Source organism: Lates calcarifer, linkage group LG4, assembly GCF_001640805.2.
Source record: "Lates calcarifer isolate ASB-BC8 linkage group LG4, TLL_Latcal_v3, whole genome shotgun sequence".
In the NCBI taxonomy this organism is placed as follows: Eukaryota; Metazoa; Chordata; class Actinopteri; family Centropomidae; genus Lates; species Lates calcarifer.
The window spans coordinates 16,170,538-16,188,545 of record NC_066836.1 but is presented as its reverse complement, the minus strand read 5'-3'; the positions used below and the strand labels follow the sequence as shown (position 1 = coordinate 16,188,545).

Below are 18,008 nucleotides of genomic sequence, written 5' to 3'. Positions count from 1 at the left end.
TTCCAAAGTTCCAAGGACACCAAATATTGCTGGAGGATGTAGTCTTAAGATTTGGTTATTTCACCAATGTAAACATCACATAATCGTAATGAAAAGTCAGAACAAAATGATATACAATATCCATCCATCCACTATCTATGCCACTTATCCTTAAGGGTTGCAGGGGGTCTGGAGCCAGTCCCAGCAGACACTGGGCGAGAGGCGGAGCACACTCTGGACAGATCGCCAGTCTAACATACAGATCATATGATATTTTTACTTTTCATAGATTAAACTGCCCAACAGGATGTAAAGCACAATTTTGGTCCACCTCATCCAGCTACAACATCAAAATGCTGCTAACATGTTAGTGCATCTGTGTTTATGGTACAGTTACCCAATAATGTAACATCTATAATGATGTAGAAGCACAAAAGGGGCCATTCTGCTTTTTTTTTTTTTTTTTTTTTTTTTTGCTGAATGTTGCTGATGATCTCTCTTTAACATTCTTTACATAGGAATTTTACTTGTAACTGAATATTTTTTACACTGTACTTTACTGAATAATGAACACCTGATGTTAACCCTAATGTTCTGGGGTCCTGAAAACTCTGGACCCTTTTTAACATCTTGAAACACATACTTACCATTGCTTCACCACTCTCATACTTAATGACAATTACTAGTTTGAGACTTGCCTTTTATTGCAGTTGGGTCATGTTGTTTGAATGACTTTATGACAAATAAAATGTGTTCATTCACAATGCATGCATGTCTCTTATTTGATGTATTACCAATGTTTAATGGTCATTTCTGTATTTTGTCATCTTAATAAAATGTGCAAGTTCAGTTTGTGGCAAAGTAAGGGTTACCACAAATATTAACTTTTAATAAAGAAATGGTGGATTTTGAAAATATTCTCATTTGTACACATGTATTGTTTGTGAGATGCCCCCAAAAAATAAGGAAGTAAAGCCAAAGTTACAGATTATCTATTTTTATCAGTAATACTGAATTAATACTGAATAATTTATAGAATGGGTGGAGACGGGGCTCTATACGAAATGAGCGACCTCTCTTCTCTGATTGGCCTGTGGCCCTGCCAATCATCCTCACGCTCTGTTTGCACCCGCTTATACCGGGGCTGTCAATCAAGAGGCGCACGAGCTACTGCAGGTGCAAAGCTGGGCACTGGGCTAGCCGCTGCAGCGAAGCCGAGGAAAAAACACACATTTCAGGGTAAAACTTTCGCGTATTTGTCACTGTATGACTTTGTTAAGTCTAACAGTAGCAACAGATGTCATGTGGACAATTTGCCGTTTATGAGCTCCGGGATTTAGAATGAAAATTTAGTCGTAAATAAGGAAGAGTAACCTTCATTTGACATAGCTGGGATGCTTAGCTAGCTGCTGCTGCCACTTTTAAATACTGGTAACGGTTCGCCGTGTTAGCATTAAAGGTAGCGATGCTAGCCTAATTATATGCATTTTTAAGGGTAGAAATGGCGTTTTTATCTGTATTGCCTCTGTCTCTTTAACCATCGCTTGATTTCTATTTTAGGCGACTAGCAATGTATTACAGAACACCTTGAACTGCATTTTCTAGGTTTTTCTCCAGCTGAATAACATGAGCCAGACTGCCAGTTTCAGCTATATATTCCCTACCAGCAGGCTAACGCCAGATAAGCTCCGCTGTGGATAGAGGATATGGTTGAGGCCGTTTTAATTAGGTGCGTGTGGTGTTCAGGATAATACAGTCGTATACAGTTTGTCAGTTTTTCTCTTATTTACTGTTGCCTACGAGGCAGATTCTGGCCATCCATATGGTCATTCATAATTATCTGGCTAGCCTACCGCTCCACGGAGGCTCCCTGCCCTCCCCTGGACGGGGAAGGATAGTCAGTTTAGCTGATGCTTAGCCTGCTAAGCCCTGGTGCTTCCGTCCTCTTATCTTGCGTGGGGCGGAGGTATGCATTCCTTGTCCGACCAGTATTAATGACATGAAGTGGAAACACTCAAGGCTGTGAGTTGGTATTTGCTGGTTGTATTGACACAGCCTCTTAGCGAAACGGCTGCATCATTTTATTCCCTGATAAAAGCTATGTCAGATACTATTTTAAGAACCATATGGAGTGTAGCCTGACCTCAACCAGCGCGATAGTAACGGTATTTAACCCTAGTTGACATATGGTAAACATTCTGTGCAGTATTTATTATTGTCTGTCATGATGTTTCATGTATGCCACACGAGATTTTGTAAAACAACAAACCAACCTAAAATGATTAAAAACCAGTCCATTAAATGAATGTGAAAATGTGACACAGCTGCCAGGCTATCTCAATACACGCTCTCTGTCTCGAGGGAGATATGAAATGCTCACATTTGTTCTTCAACCCAAGCTCTGCTCATTATTTTGCCATTCAGTGTTTTTTCCTGTTTCAACCGTCAACCTTTGACATAAATGTTATGACATAAGTGTTATTTTGATAGCCTAAATGCTTGTAATTGTGTTTACAATCTTTTAGATTCATAGGTGTTGACTAGCACAGGCAAAGGATATCTAAATCTGCCATGTCAGTAAAAAAAAATAGTTTCAGAGGATGTTTCTCTGTGGTATCAGAGGTTTCATCTTGCTTTTCTCTGTGTTGGTTTCCTTCTGTCATGAACGTGGTTACAGTGAAGTTTGTAAATTAATTTATCTCTCAAGTTTTTTTTACCACCCATAGACCATTTGAAACAAATGATTATGAATACAAAATTATGCAATCTAAATGACGTTAATCTGTCACATGTCCTAAAGCAGAACAGTAAATTTTAGTGAAATAGTAAAGAATCCAGCGCATACATTTGCCTTGTTCAGTTTTACCATCTATCTTCACCTAATATGAGATGTTTCCACTGAGAGGACAGAGGACTTGTGTCTGACACTGTAGCTGCAGGGGTACCTGCACAATCTGATGTAATCAAATACAACAGCTCTACTATAAATTCTGCCTTTGTTAAGTTTATATAATGTTCACTTTTTCAGATACTGTCAGTGGGGCTTGGATTCAACTTTTTATTTTTGTGACAGTAGTTTGTGATGGTGGTGTACTGGGTTATTTTATTAGGTGTGTCTATTATTTGATCCTGCCTCTGTAAATAAGAACACATTGTTTTTTTGGGTTTTTTTTTTTTGAAGCGTCGTCTTTGTTACTGATCATTGTGTGCTCTCTCTCTCTCTCCTTGCATAGATGGCGTCCGCAAATGCCACATATGGACAGAAGGAGTCCACGGACCAGAACTTTGATTACATGTTTAAAATCCTCATCATTGGCAACAGCAGTGTAGGAAAGACTTCCTTCCTTTTCCGCTATGCAGATGACTCATTCACACCAGCCTTTGTGAGCACGGTGGGCATCGACTTCAAGGTCAAGACCATCTACAGGAACGACAAGAGGATAAAGCTGCAAATCTGGGTGAGGAAGTGGACACACACAATACATGCTAATGTGCTGATCTCGCCAGGTACAGATTGTCTCGTGGTTCCATTGGTATGTCAAGCAGCGTTTTCCGAGGGTGACGAGAAATGTGGAAAAATATTTTAGGAAAGCGGATGTTCGTCTGTGGCTGACACTTCACTCTGGACTGCTGCAGAATTTGGAAAAGAAATTAGGAATTTACTTTGGTTTGCTTCTTGCTGCTTATTGTTTTAGCTGTGTTCTGCTTTTAACAGCACTGCCCTGAACTGTGCTGTCAAGAGTCAGACTCCATTGAAGAAGTAAGAGTGTAACAGGTGGTCTGTTGTGGTGTGTGGTGGCACGTGGCCATAGACCACACTTGTATTATTTGTTTCACATTACATAATCGCCACAGATGTCACAGTCAGTGTTTTCTCTGTATCTGCTGATGCATAGTCTAATCTGATATTTATATTTCCCTCCATAATACACTGATGTGGTGCACCCTCAGCCTAAAGTAGGCTCACAGTACAATTAGAGAAACTACTTAGCTGTGTGTGTGTGATGGCTGAATATGAAATAAGAAAATACACTTTTCACTGCTGCTTTCCTTTAAGTGGTTTCCTTAATGTTACAGGAAGGTTTGCACAGTCTGTGTTCATGAGCAGTAAACTTACATTCAGATGCAGGTTTTAATGGCAGTGACATCCCTGATACAGACTGCAACTAACCATTATTTTCATTAACAAGAAATCTGCCATTTATTTTCTCAAGTAATTGTGCAGTCTATAAAATGTCAGAAAACATCCAGTCCAGGTTCTCATAGGCCGAGATGATGTCTTCATATGCACTCTAAAACCCAAAGATATTCAGTTTACAGTTATGTAAAACACTGAAAAGCAGTGAATCATCGCACTGGAGAAGCTGCAACCACATAATGTTTGACATCGACTAACTGTTTCAGCTCTGTAGTGTTTACAATTCAACAACCCTGCAAAAAACTAGATTGGATTAACCAGAGTTAAGGCAAATTTTGTGATTACCGACTGATCATCTTTAATGAGAATGCCTGTTTTTCATGCTGCCCCATCACATCTGTGACTTAAGCGGCCTGTGTTATCATGTATCTCTAATGGTTCCCAGCTGTTAAACCAGCCTCTCCAGTCCCCACAATCACTTCATCTGCTGTGTAATGGCAATACCCTTGAAGTGTACTTAACATGAGCCATAAAGCCCGACCCTGGGACCAATTGCATATTACATGCTACACCGGAGGAATACCTAATGCTCATGGGAGTTTGGCTGAATGTTAAACCTAGACAGTCATCAGGAGGAACATGCACAGCCATAAATTGTTTCCAGGTGCTGAGCAACAATTATCTACAAAAAGACGAAAGAAATAACCACTGACCGCTGTTTCTACACATGCATGACAATGGAAGACCGTCTGCGGTTGAAATGTTCTCACATCCGTGTCTTTGAGAAAGCAGTGTTGTTTTATATATTTTGTGTATGTTTTCATCTGAATGTCAAACTCATTCTGTACAAAAAAATAATACTGAATATACTCAGAAATAACAGCCAAGTAAAAACAGTGGTGCCGATGTGTGTTTGTGTAGGACACCGCTGGACAGGAGCGCTACAGGACAATCACCACAGCTTACTACAGGGGAGCCATGGGCTTCATCCTCATGTATGACATCACCAACGAGGAGTCCTTCAACGCTGTGCAAGACTGGTGAGGGACAACTGAGTATACATGTCTGTGTGTATGAAAGTGGCAGATGAACTTGTTTTCAAGCAAAAAGACAGATGAACGCATCAGACTGTATGTTTGCATGACCAATATAAGGACTGTTGGTTAAAGTTAAAGCAGAACAACAACAGAAATTATGGGTCCAAATTAGTGATTTTAATTGCATTGACTTCTTTGAAATCTGTCTGGTCACTTCTGATATGTTGCCATGTTGACTCTTGTGAAGCTATTACTAGTGCCTCCAAAATTTTTCCACACCTCAGCATGAAATTGGTTATTTAAGTGCCATCATAACCAACAGGAATTTTTTTTAAATGTTGATGAAGCATGTGAGTTCTGCCTGTTAGAGAACTGTGCTTCTCTGGTCCAGTGCTTTCTGGAAAAACTGGAACCTGTAAGAAATGAAATGTAGATTCAGTCGGTCCATGTAGCTGACCACCCTCTACTGAATCTGCTAACAGGTCGACCCAGATCAAGACATACTCGTGGGACAATGCTCAGGTGCTCTTGGTGGGGAACAAGTGTGACATGGAGGATGAACGAGTGGTGGCTGCAGAGAGGGGCCGGCAGCTGTCAGAACAGCTGGGTATGTAATCTGGTCAGAAAGAAAACTGGATACCATGTCTGTTTTGTTTTGTCCCACTCCTAGAGTTTAGCTTCCTCTCCTGGGAGCAGGAATGAAAATTATATATAATTATGACTTATAGCATTGTTCTTTAAAGAGTGAGGTAGATGACTCCTTTAAATTGGTGTATTGTACGTCATCATGATTAGACTTTTCAACTTGCTGGTACAGCATGCTCCGGCAGCAGTTGCTGTGCATCACAAATGAAAAGGCAGCTATGCAAGTGAGCCATATCAACAGCAGCATGGGTCCTTTTTAACAGAAGTCTGATGATCAGCACTTTGGTCGTCAGAGACACAAAGAGGACAGGTAGCAGACAAGCTAGTTGTTATTTTTTGCTCTTCCTTTTTGAACCTGTAACATCAAAACCATATCACTTGGGAGATGATCTGAGTGGTCAGAGTATAGTCATAGTAAGTATGTATGTAGTATGTAATCTGTTTTTAAACTCAATTTTAAACTACCAGATATTTAAGTATGATCTGAAAAGATGGAAGTAGTTGTTTTTTAAGACTGATGAATAGATTTCATTTAGAAACACTGATGTGGAGGGTATGTCCTGATAAGTGGATTAACCGTGGTAACCCTCACTCTGGAACAATAAGTGTAATAAGCATAACCCTCTCGGCCTGTGTCGCCCCTCCTGGCAGGTTTCGAGTATTTTGAAGCAAGCGCCAAAGACAACATCAACGTGAAGCAGACCTTTGAGCGGCTGGTGGACATCATCTGCGAGAGGATGGCAGAGAGCCTGGACAACAACGACCCGACTGTCACTGGAGCTAAACAGGGCCCAGAGCTCAACGAGCAGCCTCAGAGGTCCCATCAGGATTGTGCTTGTTAAACACAACTACACACACACACACACACACACACACACACACACACACACACACACACACACACACACACATACACATAAACGCACACACTGTCTGCTGTCCTGAAGTCCTCACACCTTTAAAAAATTGTTTCAGTTTGTCTCTTGCTGTCTCATAAACACATACACAAATTAATCACACACAAACACTGCCATACTGAGTCACACAACCTGGCTGCTTTAATTCTCCACCCCTCTCACTACACTAAGAGCACCGTCCACGTGGGCCGCTGGCTTTCCCCAAAGATTTGGTGTTTTCAGAGAAGTCATCTGAAAGTTGTTGTTCATTTTGAGGAACACAGGAAATATGTGATTGTAGTCATTTAGTCAGAGGGGTGAAGAAAGTTCAACAAAGGCATCAACAATCCCAAGTTTTATTTCATACTCATATATACATACACACACACACACACACACACACACAATATACTGTATGTCAACAGAATTATAAAAGGCCAGTAAAGGCTGAGACTCCATCATTCCTTATTGACGTGTCTGCATTAGGGGTTTAACTCTAAAAGGCTGGGAAGGATGGATATTCTCCACCTCCCAGTCAGTCAAGTCCCACTCAGCACTTGGATACAAATCATTGCAGTTGTTTAACTTTTAGTCCCATTGAGAATATATGTTTGTTGCAGTGGATAGAGTTGATGGTTATTTTAAAAATGTTTTTGAGTTGGTTGGGTGTGGTTTTAAGCATGTGAAATGTCCCGTCCTTCCAAGTGTTGTGATTGAGTTTCTACAGAATTATTACGGTCCAGGTTTGACGTCCAAACAGGGTCATTTGAGAGTTTCTCATAATTCAAATTTTAGGAGTGAATGCAAGAATAGCAAAGGCCATGCATATCAGTTTGCTAGTCAGTTTGTTGTAGGATTCATATTGGGCACCTTCCCAGATTTAAAATAGTTTTTTTGTTTTTTTTTGTTTTTTTTTTCTGTTAGCGAGAGTGCTCCATGGATGGCAGTGTGAGTCACATGGTTTGTCCAGCCTTTAAAACCAGTTTGGTCCAGTGTAAAGAGCTGCAGAGCCTCTGGGGCACACTTTTTTACTTTTGTTACTATTTTTTAAGACATGACTAAACAAAAGGATAAGGGATGTCTTTTACCACACGGAGAAGAGTGTATAAATGTTTCAAAGTCAATAAATGTGCATTTTTAAATGCATATATAATATAAATAGATATATAATTAACATATTATACAATCCAAATGATTTGGAATGTTGGATTCCTACCTGTGCTTTAGTGAGAGGTGCATGTTGTCAATGTTTTTAACTGATGATGGTCGACTGGATGGTTATTTGTATGAGCTGCTGTCTGAATTTAAAGTCCGTCTGTCCCACAGTTTCAGTACCAACTGGGGCTAAAGGTTTCACATGTTAAGCCCATGGCCCCTTCTTATTGTATTAACTTTCATTCACTGCATACAGTGTGCACCATGCACTCACTAGAAAGGCATGTGATTCGGTGTGAGCACTGGTACACCACAGAGCTGCCATCTCCATCAACAGTCTCTTACAGTACGTCATGGCAGATGACATTTCCATCTTTGTTTTGGGAGGAACATGATGTTTTGAAGCATGTTAAATGTCAAATTGTTTGAGTTTCATTTCTCTCTCTGATGCTAAGATTAGGGATTTGTCTGCTCATGTATACGGTACAAAAACCTCCTGTAAATCATGCGTTCACAGATGTGCTGAAGCATGCGAAAATATTTTCAACACCTACATAATTCCAAAAGAATACAACTTACAACTTATTTATTTTGTATTATTTATTACTTAATTTATTTTTAAGATAGGGTTCTTCCTAGATTATGCATTGCAATCTGCACTTGACTTTTTAAAGAGATGTTCAATAGTATTCAATATCTTAAACTGCTCCAGCTTTCAAATGAAAATGTATTTGTGTTTACAGAAAGTACAAAGCTTCCCTGAGAGGAAAGTCAAACATTCCAGTGTAAGAGCCTCTTATCATGTCCACGCGGCTTTGGTGGGAAGTTTATTTGTCTTTTAATATCAGTTATGTAACTTTAAAGACTTGGTAGTGTAGAGGCTGACTGTTTTCACAGAGCAATAGCAGTTCTTACTCTCCACACCCAAATATCAGCAATGTACAACCCTGAATTGAAGGTCTGTAATACACATACCGTGCAGTATGTGGGTGTGTGAATGTACATTTTGTACAAACACAGTCGTAATAATCGTTCTTCCCAAAGAGGTCTTGACAATAAATTTAGAGCCAAAAAGAGTGCTTAGTACACTTTTGTTAGACTCATCAGGTAACGTTTTCCTACTTTGTGCTGTAGCTTGAAAATGGGGAAATGTTTTGGGAAGTAAACTGAATACTCTGAACACTTCATTAAACGAGTGATGATTCTTACGACATTGGTTCACTTTTAACTTGTTTGTTGAATTTTTGTTACTTTTATTTATCGTGTTTTGCTACAGCTGTAAACTTGCCGACAACTTAGGAACAAGCATCTGTCCTGTTCAACTCTCCTTCCCTGTCATAAATAACCCTTGTAAATAGAAATTTTCTGCCCGTTGGGTATTAGTGTGTGAATTGTGCTGTAATTCTGTAATGCCAGATTTGCTAAAATGAGGAATCAATAAAGAAATTCTAAATGCTGGAGTTTTGCGTTAGTTCAGCAATTATTCACTGTGACTTACAAGAAGGGCACATGTGATGTTTGGGAAATGGTTCAGAGTTGTTAGGTTTTGTTGTGCCCACCAGAGGGCACAATACAGCAATGATGTCTTGTTTCTGCCCTCAGAGTTGTTTGACCATCTATGGTTTGGTTCAGCTTCTCTACTGCACTTCATTCAACACCCACAGTGTCAACAGTGCAGGAAAAGATAAACGTAAAGTTTTAAAATAATGCATTCACTCTCTCAAAATGTTCCTCCTAACTAAACTAAAGCAAGAGGAGCTCTTTGTCTAAGTAAGAAACAGAACACATGAGCTGTAGTAATGTAGTGAATTTAATAAATGTCAGGTAGACTTGAAAGTCCATTACACATGGATACATGTTTTCTCAGCACGTACACATACATTCATGGAAGTCTGGTGACTGAAGAACTACACAGCAGCCACCATAATGAAAAATACAATGGTTACTGTCCACAAAAGCGACAAGACATGCAGTGTTCATTTTTGCAAAATAATAAAAGAGAAACAACTAGAAATAAGACCATATGTAAAATAAGAAACGTTTCAGTAAATAAAATATATATATATATTTGTCATTGCTAAGTGCTTGTAAACAAGTAAGGCATTATATTACACGGTGGATGACAGCACTTGGTGACACCCTGGTGTTTGGTTGCACTCATGTTGAGATTGTCCAGCTTACACACAGATAAATGCTATCCTGCACCAGTCCGCTGGATAGCAGTTTTGCTACATGGCTTCCCAAAAGAAAATTAGGGCAACAAAATAAGTCTGTTTGCTGCATAACACTGTCAGATTTTCATGAATCAGAGGAGGCTGCAGCCCCATACCTGCTGCTGGTTAATCTGTCATTTTCCAGTTGACTTGCAGCTCTCATCAAGGCCTGTCAATGTCTCTACAGTGCAATGCAAATGTTTCTCAGTTACAGCCTTTTTTTCATCATAATGGCCTCACATTAAGTCTCTGATGAGGGTTCTAGGTTACAAAACGCAAATGTTCCTCAAAACACAGGCCTGTATCCTCAGAGCATATTTAGAGCTGGAAAAATATCCAAGAAGAGCACCACAGCTGGGATTCAGTAAGCCTGGACCTGGTTTGGTAAAAGCTGGCATCCGCTGCTGACATGGTTCATCACCTTTTGCTTCAGCTGGGCCACTTGCTCCCTGAGGACGCTGGCTGTGGAGGCCAGCTCGGTGTTCTGCGTTTTCAGGGTCTTGACCTTGTCCTCCAGCCGGGAGATCCTCTCCAGTTTTCTCTTGCGGCACTTGGAGGCGGCTATCCTGTTCCGCAGCTTTTTCCTCTCCGCCTTGATGCGCTCTTGGTTGTCCATGTCGATGGGAGACAGAGGGGGGCTCTCTCCGAAACTCTGCATGTCTGGTACCGTCTGGGGCTCGTCCTTCACCACGCCGGCGGACTGGAGTCGTGACAGAGCGGCAGCCGCAGCGGCCGCCTGTTGCTGCGCGCTGGCCAGATGAGACGGAGGCGGCGGGAAGGGGATGGTGTCCGTGGAGTAGTTGATGGTGGTGGCTCCGAGCGGGCTGGCCGCATAGCCGTTCAAAGTAGTGTATACAGGAAGGTCTGGTGTCTGGAGCCCGGCAGACCCGACGGCGTTGGATGACCCGAGGAGCTCCAGTCTATCCACGGAGACGCACCCCGCTTCGCTCAGCTGGTTCTGCTTGTGAAGATCCTCCAGCGCCTTGACGAAACCTTCGGCGAACTCCTGCTCGTCGCTGGCAGACTTCGGGTAGAGGAACTGGGAGGTCGGGTTGCTGTTGTTGGTGGAGGTGGTGGTGGTGACCAGACCGTTGGACTGGATAATGAGGCGCTCCAGGTCCGGAGAGGTTAGTTTCAAGAGTCCCAAGTCGGGCGAATTGAGGAGTCCGTCTGTATCCCGGAGCGGGTTTGATTTGAGCTCGGAGTGCTGGTCGTCCAGGTTCAGATTAATTTCCTTCTTCATCATCGTGGTCTGGGAATAGATGTTGGAAACCTCGGTGCCTGGGTAGAGGGCTGTTTCCATTCTACACCCTCACATGAGGGAGTGTTGAGCGTTACGCATTAACGATTGTTGATCAGGAACATCCAGACATGAGGAAATCAGCTGATCCTTATTCTTACGCGATCCCGCTTCCTTATTTCCCTCTCTTGTACTATCGGCCACTCTGTGACTCGACCACTTCAGCTGTTGTTGTGCCTGAGGGGCTCTGATGTGTCTCACCAGCGCGCGGACGATATTGTCTTTTCCCGATGGCACGACTGCTATGCGCAGCGCCAGACCTCGCTCGCTTTCTAGCCCTAAAAATTCCATTATGTCACTCCAGAGCGCGGAGATTGGCCCAAAATGACGTTGGTTTCCGGTTCAATTTGAATAAGGGGGCCGAGCCGGTCTTTATTGCCATGGAGACTTTAGGTAAACTACAAACAGTGCAATGCATTGTGGTTTGATGTCATAGCATAAAAAAGCTCAGGGTCGCCAAAAGAGAGCAGAGACTGGGCGGGGAAGGTGTAAGAGGCGAAGGCCAGGGAAAGGAGGAACAGAGGAGCAGGCCTTTACAGAAAAATACTCCTTCAGCTCAGGCTAAAGCAGGTTTTTAAAGAAGAAATACAGTAGAGTAGAATAGTAGAAGCAGGGCAGAACACAACTCTGGCCTGATTCTCAAGTTCAAAGTCAAATCAAAGAGTTATTCACCAGACTTTAAACTCTTATCACCTCTGTAAGGATCAGACACCTTCACACAAACAACGCTGAGAGAGAGAGTAGAGATGAGGTGTCACAACGCCTCGAGCTCAAAGTGTTTCTGGGGAAACTGAGCATGAACAAGAAAAGGGAAGGAAGCAGTTGAAAGTAGAATGGGGAAACCGTGTGTTTTCTGTGGCTGAAAGTACTGTAATGTGGAGAGGTTAATGTACCGACAGGTCCATCGGCGGCTGCTGAAACACAAACACAGTGTGTATGTGTGTGTGTGGGGGGGGTTCAGTGGCTGTGGCTGGTAGATGCCATATCCCGTTATCTCTATTCTGTGTACAGTTTGTTCTACATAAAGATTTCAAGTAATCATAACAGTGAAACACAAAGCTGTGACGTTTGAGAAAATGAAGAGACAAATTATTAATAATCTGGCAAGACAGTGTGAATAATAGATGCACTTCAGACAAACATCCATGTAAAATGTACAGCTTCTATTTGGCTTGAGGTAGAATAGAATAGAGGAATCATCTCTCTCTCTCTATATATATATGTATATATGTATATTTACATATAAGGCACTGAGTCTGAGCACTGTGGTGGAAACTACAGTAGGATATTGTTATTCTGTCCATACACAGCGAGGACGTCAGCAGACCGTCTGCATCAGCACCACACAGCAGAGAGGGCATCATTAGTTTCCATGGCAACACTGACATAGCGAGTGACGCAGGCGAGTTGAGGAGAGAAAGGTGAATGGGTTTGATGAAGGAGGGCGAAGAGGAGGAGAGGGAGGGGGAGGGGCCCGTCGGCGACCGCAGTGCAGGTTGTGTAGGTGGCTGGTAGAGGTGTAACTGCTGTGCGTGTGTCTGATGTGGTTCAGAGGCAGAAACCAGTGTTGACTCAGTAACCTTAGAGACACCGACGTGAATCAGAGAAAGGTTTGTTTAAAACATTCACCTCATAATATTCCTCAAAGAGAAAAAAGAAGAAGAAAAAAAAAACATTTCTCCTCTGTGCCAACCTCACAGGGTGCAGTGTCCAGAATGTGTGAGTCATTTCGCAACCCAGGGGCGTGGACCGCACAGTGCACCCAGAATGAAAAAAAGAAAAAGAAAAGAAGAGCTGTTCCTGTAAGACAATATTAGATTAGCTCTGCCTTCATCACAACAAACTGAAAGGCAGGTTCGCCCTCTAAACGCAGGTAATAGTGCTTCAGAGGTTGTGTAAGATACAGTTTCTCCTCCCTCAGCCTTGAGAAGTGTCCTTTGACTTCAACTCTCTTGGGAGAAACTGACATGTTCAGCAACGCCCTGTGACGCCGCTACAGTGCATACATTCACACCTGCCCACTAACCCACCCGCCCCCTTCTCCCCCGAGCAGCTCCACTGACACTGAAGCAGCTGGTTGTGGGGGTTAAATGCTCATCCATAGGGGATTTTAAAACTGGTCTCATTCAGGGAGAGGAGGGTGTTTTTTTTTCATTCTCTTTAACTGCCCACTCATACAGCTTCTTCCCTAAACCTTTAATCTGTGAATGCATTGCAGATGCTTGGTTTTCATTTCAGTATACACATGTGGCTTCAGTTACACACTTGGATTAAAAAGATCAGCTTTCATTCCCTCCTGCCTCTCTCTCTCTCTCTCTGTGTGTGTGTGTGTGTGTGTGTGTGTTTCCTGTCTCCTCATGCAAAGGTAAAGAAACACTAATCCACAAACATTTTCTTTTGTTGATTCTTTTATCACTACTCACTGTGGATGGATGCATGCCCGTACAGTAGATGGCAGTGTAATCCACCCAGAATAGGTGTGTCATTTCCTTTGAGCAGTGAACCAGAAGAAGAAAGCAGCCAGCCGCAGACAATCCTGGGATTCCTGTTTGGGATATTTGGTCCTCATATTATAAATCTATGACGGTTATTGCATTAAGAACTGGGGAATAATGGCCAATAAGAAGAAAGTAATAGTGACAGGTGAGAGGTTTTATTTGGTCACAGCAGCGGAGGAAGACAGTATTTCCTTTATGTTGCTACTGTACAGCTCAGAGAGTTTCCTATTTGTGCTTCAGCTGCACAGTTGATCTGGTTAAAATGATTTAATATTGATGTTATAAATATGCAACAACAGTTCTTTAAAATGTTTAAAATGTCATGTTCTGCAGAGAGTAATGTTAATGTCAGGAGAGAAGAGTTTAGAGGAGGAAGCACAAAGATATGCATCAGGAGACATCCCATGTCTTTCCTCTGTATCATGTACTCAACAGCTACTGTTAATGTTTAACTTGATGCAACCTTTAGACTTTGAATTAAGAGTCCTCTTTTACATTCAGCCTTATCACTTCTCAGGATAGATAAGCATCCTCACTGACTTTTATTTACCCTGTTACACTGTTGCTACTGTGAAGATTCCTGGTTGGCACATTTTTCACATGGCTTTTCTGCAGGTTTTGGGCCTTTTGGAGAGCATGCAGTAAACTCCAGCTGGGTGGCAGTGCAGGTATTGAGTAATCTTTAAGCTTTACCAAAGTATGGCCTTTTAATGACCAACAGGTTTTGTTAATTGTGGGTCTGCAACTGAAATTAAGGGCTATTTAAAACATTCAGTATGTTTGCCCACAGGAACTGGAGCGATTAGGGCTGGGTGAGGCAGTAGACCTTTATGTCCGTGAGATGCCCGTTGAATACCAGGCTGTTGAGCACCTAGTGCCATCACTGTGGAAAGAGCACCAGCCACAGGTATTTAAGGAAACTGTGCATCAAAACACACATTTCCATTACATGCAATATTTCAGTCTAAAAAAAACCCCTAACTAATCTAACCTTTGCCATCTCTGTGTTCTGTGGTCCTCTGAGCAGTTAGTAGTCCATGTTGGTGTTTCTGGATTAGCCACCACAGTCACTCTGGAGCAGTGCGGCCACAACAAGGGTTACGAACGCCTGGACAACTGCAATTACTGCCCGCACTCCCACTGTTGCATAGAGAGCGGCCCTGACTGTATAAAGTCAGTCCTGGACATGGATAAAGTCTGCAAGAGGGTCAATGACTCTGACATTGGGGTGGCTGTGTCTGTATCTAAAGATGCTGGAAGGTAGGTGATGTTATTTACACACACACACACTGTACTCGTGTAAATGAGTTATTCAACGCACCCTGCATATTGGTCTCAACCTACTGAAAGACAATTTGACTCGACATAGCAGAAAAAGCGCAGGCGTTACCAATAACATGAATGACTCCAAGACACGCAACATCAGGGTCCTGAAACTAAAAAAGCTAATCTAATCTTAATCTAATCATTCTACCTTGACTTGTCTTTAGACTCCTACTATGTAATGAAATACAGAAAAGAAATACAGTGAATGAAATGTAAATAGATAATGTCTGTTAATAGTTAGCTATGTGAAATCACATGAGCAGTAAGAGAGAAAAACAAGAGAATACAATCGATTTTGTCTGACATGGACAATAAATTTAGATTTAAAATTTATTTCTTTGTTTATTTAATATTAAAGATACAACATGTGTCTTCTGTGTTTTTTGGTGTAATTCCTGTCAACATCTTCCTCTCATAATTATCCATACCCACATGGAAAAATATTTATCTTTTTCACCGTGAATAATTGAGAAGTTGAATGATAATTAAAATTGTTTTAAGTCTTGGCATCATAACAGCTGGAGGCACCTGCCGTTTTACAAAGTTGGCTGACGTCCTCTGTCACATCCCTGCCTTGTTTTCTGCTGCTTCACTTTGATGAAGCAGAAATGTGACAATACAAACTTTACATAATCTAACGACCATCCTTTGGACCCTGCCAGGTATCTGTGTGACTACATCTACTACACGTCTCTGTACCTGGGGCACGGTCGCTCTGCCTTCATCCACGTGCCTCCTCTAAAAAAACCTTACAGCAGCCAGGACCTGGGTAGAGCCCTTCAGGCCGTCATACAGGAGATGCTGAGCCTACTGGAGATGGATCGCACTGAGGAGGAGGTGTACAAATGCAATGAGCACTGCAATCACAAGCATCAACACCAGCATGACTACCAATGACTGTCTCACAGCCTGAGCAGACTCTTATAGAAAATGGACCACTGGCTTGTAGTAATGGTTTAATCAATGTAACGTCTGAGGCACATTTTGATTTAGTTGTGTGGCTTTTAAAATGTAAAACTGCACAGTGCAGATAGTGATGAGTGAAGACAATGGACCATTAGTCAGAATTTCAGATTTGTTGTCAATTGAGAGCTCAGTGAGTCTGAACTGGGTGCGTTTAAAAATGTAGTATAAGTGTTCTGGAGGCAACAGCCTGACAATAGGATCTGTTTATTGTAGTCTGTGTTTGCAGGTGTGGGTATAATGTGCACAAGTAGTTGGGATCAGTGAGTATTTGTTCTGTCTGCGTCTGATCTTCCATAAGACTGTGAAAACAGATGTCAACTCAGCAACATTTATGAACACATTAATGTTGCATAATGTGAAAATAATCATCAGTAACAACGTAGCAGCTACAAATTATATGGTGACACACTATGGGAATTTTTACAGTAACACTAACTAACACCACTTTTCAAAATCCCCCTGGTGTGATTTCGTTATTGTCTTTGAATTATGCTGTCATTCCCTGTTATTGCTCCTATTAGCACCAGAGAAATGTGATGACTTTGAAATGATGGGAACCTGAAGAAATGTAAAGAGTCACATTTATGATAATTTGTCAGTCTCAGGGAATATATTGCACATGCAATCAGTATTGATTAATCTGATGTCTGTCCTTTGTATGTAATGCAGCTTCACACAGTAAAGCCATCTTAAATCTGTTCATAATTAAAACACTTTATACAGGCTTTGTTTTATTTGTCCTTGTCTGAAGTCTTTAGTCAGGTGTTGCATTTGCATATTGCTGCAGCCTTTATGCATTTTAATTTCTTTGAAAATTGTACTTCCTTTGCTATTAACATCTACAAGACATGTTGGTATTCCATATATTTTACTCTCCTTTGGTTGAAAGGGTTTGACTCATAGTCAAGATTAAAATTTATTTTCTGTGACAGTAAAATTAAAATGAAAAAATGAAAATTAAAATGATGTGTGTACAATGCATTATGTTTTCTTTCTTTTCTCAGTTCCTGTTTTTGTTTCTGACCTAGTAGCCTATTGCAGGGAGCTAAATGTTAAATGTTTTGGACAGATAATGTGTCTGCTGTTCATATCTTGAATATACATGCTAATGTTATTTGACTTTATATGTTGCACAGATAACCACTCCCATGAAAAGTCAAAGGCTCATTGTCAGCAATCTTCCATGTGAGTGTGTTCCCTGCCAGAATATTTTATGATCTGTGATGACTTTGATGGTGAACACTGTGTTTTTGTGAACATTTAAAATGACAAAGGTAAGTAGACTTTAGGACTGTAATTTGTTATTGACAAAGACACTGAGAATTTTGCAATCTGTTCATAAATCTATCCACTGCTCTAATGTGTGTGTTGTTCAAGGCAATTAATGAATTCTTTATTTACTTTTGGATTCCTTTGTTGCAGGCCAAGTTACCGTAATTCTGGGTGGTGTACGTTATGATTAGACAGACCTGCTGAACCCGTTCTGACCAGATAGATCGGTGCAGAACAGAGGGAAGGATTGTAATGTTTCTAGAACATTAAAAGGGTATTAAAACTGTTGAGAAAATGGAATATGCAGGGCTGTTTTTATCTGGTGTCTCAGAGTAGAAAATTGGTTCCAACTGGTCAAAAAAAAGGAAGCATTTTTAGTTTGACTTTTTGACACAGGAGTAAAGCAATTTATCTTAACCTTTAAGTATCAGGATTTATGTGAGTCTCAGAGCTGACCTAACCTGTTTGAGGATCTCAGCAGGTGGCAAGTGAGGACAATGTTGTAGTGGTGCACATAAAATAAAACTTTAAATTCAGAATATTGTAAATTATTATTATTATTATTATTATTATTATTATTATT

General features: G+C 41.2%; 3 protein-coding genes across 4 annotated transcripts; 2 read left to right on the top strand and 1 right to left on the bottom strand.

Moving 5' to 3' along the window:
• The first annotated feature begins 1,106 nt into the window (after window positions 1-1,106).
• rab3aa (RAB3A, member RAS oncogene family, a) lies at window positions 1,107-9,310 on the top strand. Of its 2 annotated transcripts, none has more exons than XM_018677050.2 (5): window positions 1,107-1,218; window positions 3,213-3,437; window positions 5,039-5,157; window positions 5,637-5,761; window positions 6,451-9,310. In XM_018677050.2, exons 2-5 carry the CDS (start codon window positions 3,213-3,215, stop codon window positions 6,639-6,641), a joined length of 660 nt encoding a protein of 219 aa, XP_018532566.1. In that variant the 5' UTR covers window positions 1,107-1,218; the 3' UTR covers window positions 6,642-9,310. The 2 variants fall into 2 exon arrangements, with proteins under 2 accessions (XP_018532566.1, XP_050926056.1); XM_051070099.1 differs by lacking the exon at window positions 1,107-1,218 and adding an exon at window positions 2,011-2,144.
• Window positions 9,311-9,642: 332 nt separating this feature from the next.
• LOC108883659 (transcription factor JunD) lies at window positions 9,643-11,652 on the bottom strand. The gene has a single exon (XM_018677048.2). It carries the CDS (start codon window positions 11,364-11,366, stop codon window positions 10,425-10,427), a length of 942 nt encoding a protein of 313 aa, XP_018532564.1. The 5' UTR covers window positions 11,367-11,652; the 3' UTR covers window positions 9,643-10,424.
• A 2,190-nt stretch (window positions 11,653-13,842) lies between these two features.
• LOC108883660 (pyroglutamyl-peptidase 1) lies at window positions 13,843-17,725 on the top strand. The gene is made up of 5 exons (XM_018677049.2): window positions 13,843-14,006; window positions 14,477-14,529; window positions 14,652-14,768; window positions 14,889-15,121; window positions 15,850-17,725. Exons 1-5 carry the CDS (start codon window positions 13,976-13,978, stop codon window positions 16,082-16,084), a joined length of 669 nt encoding a protein of 222 aa, XP_018532565.1. The 5' UTR covers window positions 13,843-13,975; the 3' UTR covers window positions 16,085-17,725.
• Window positions 17,726-18,008: the final 283 nt, after the last annotated feature.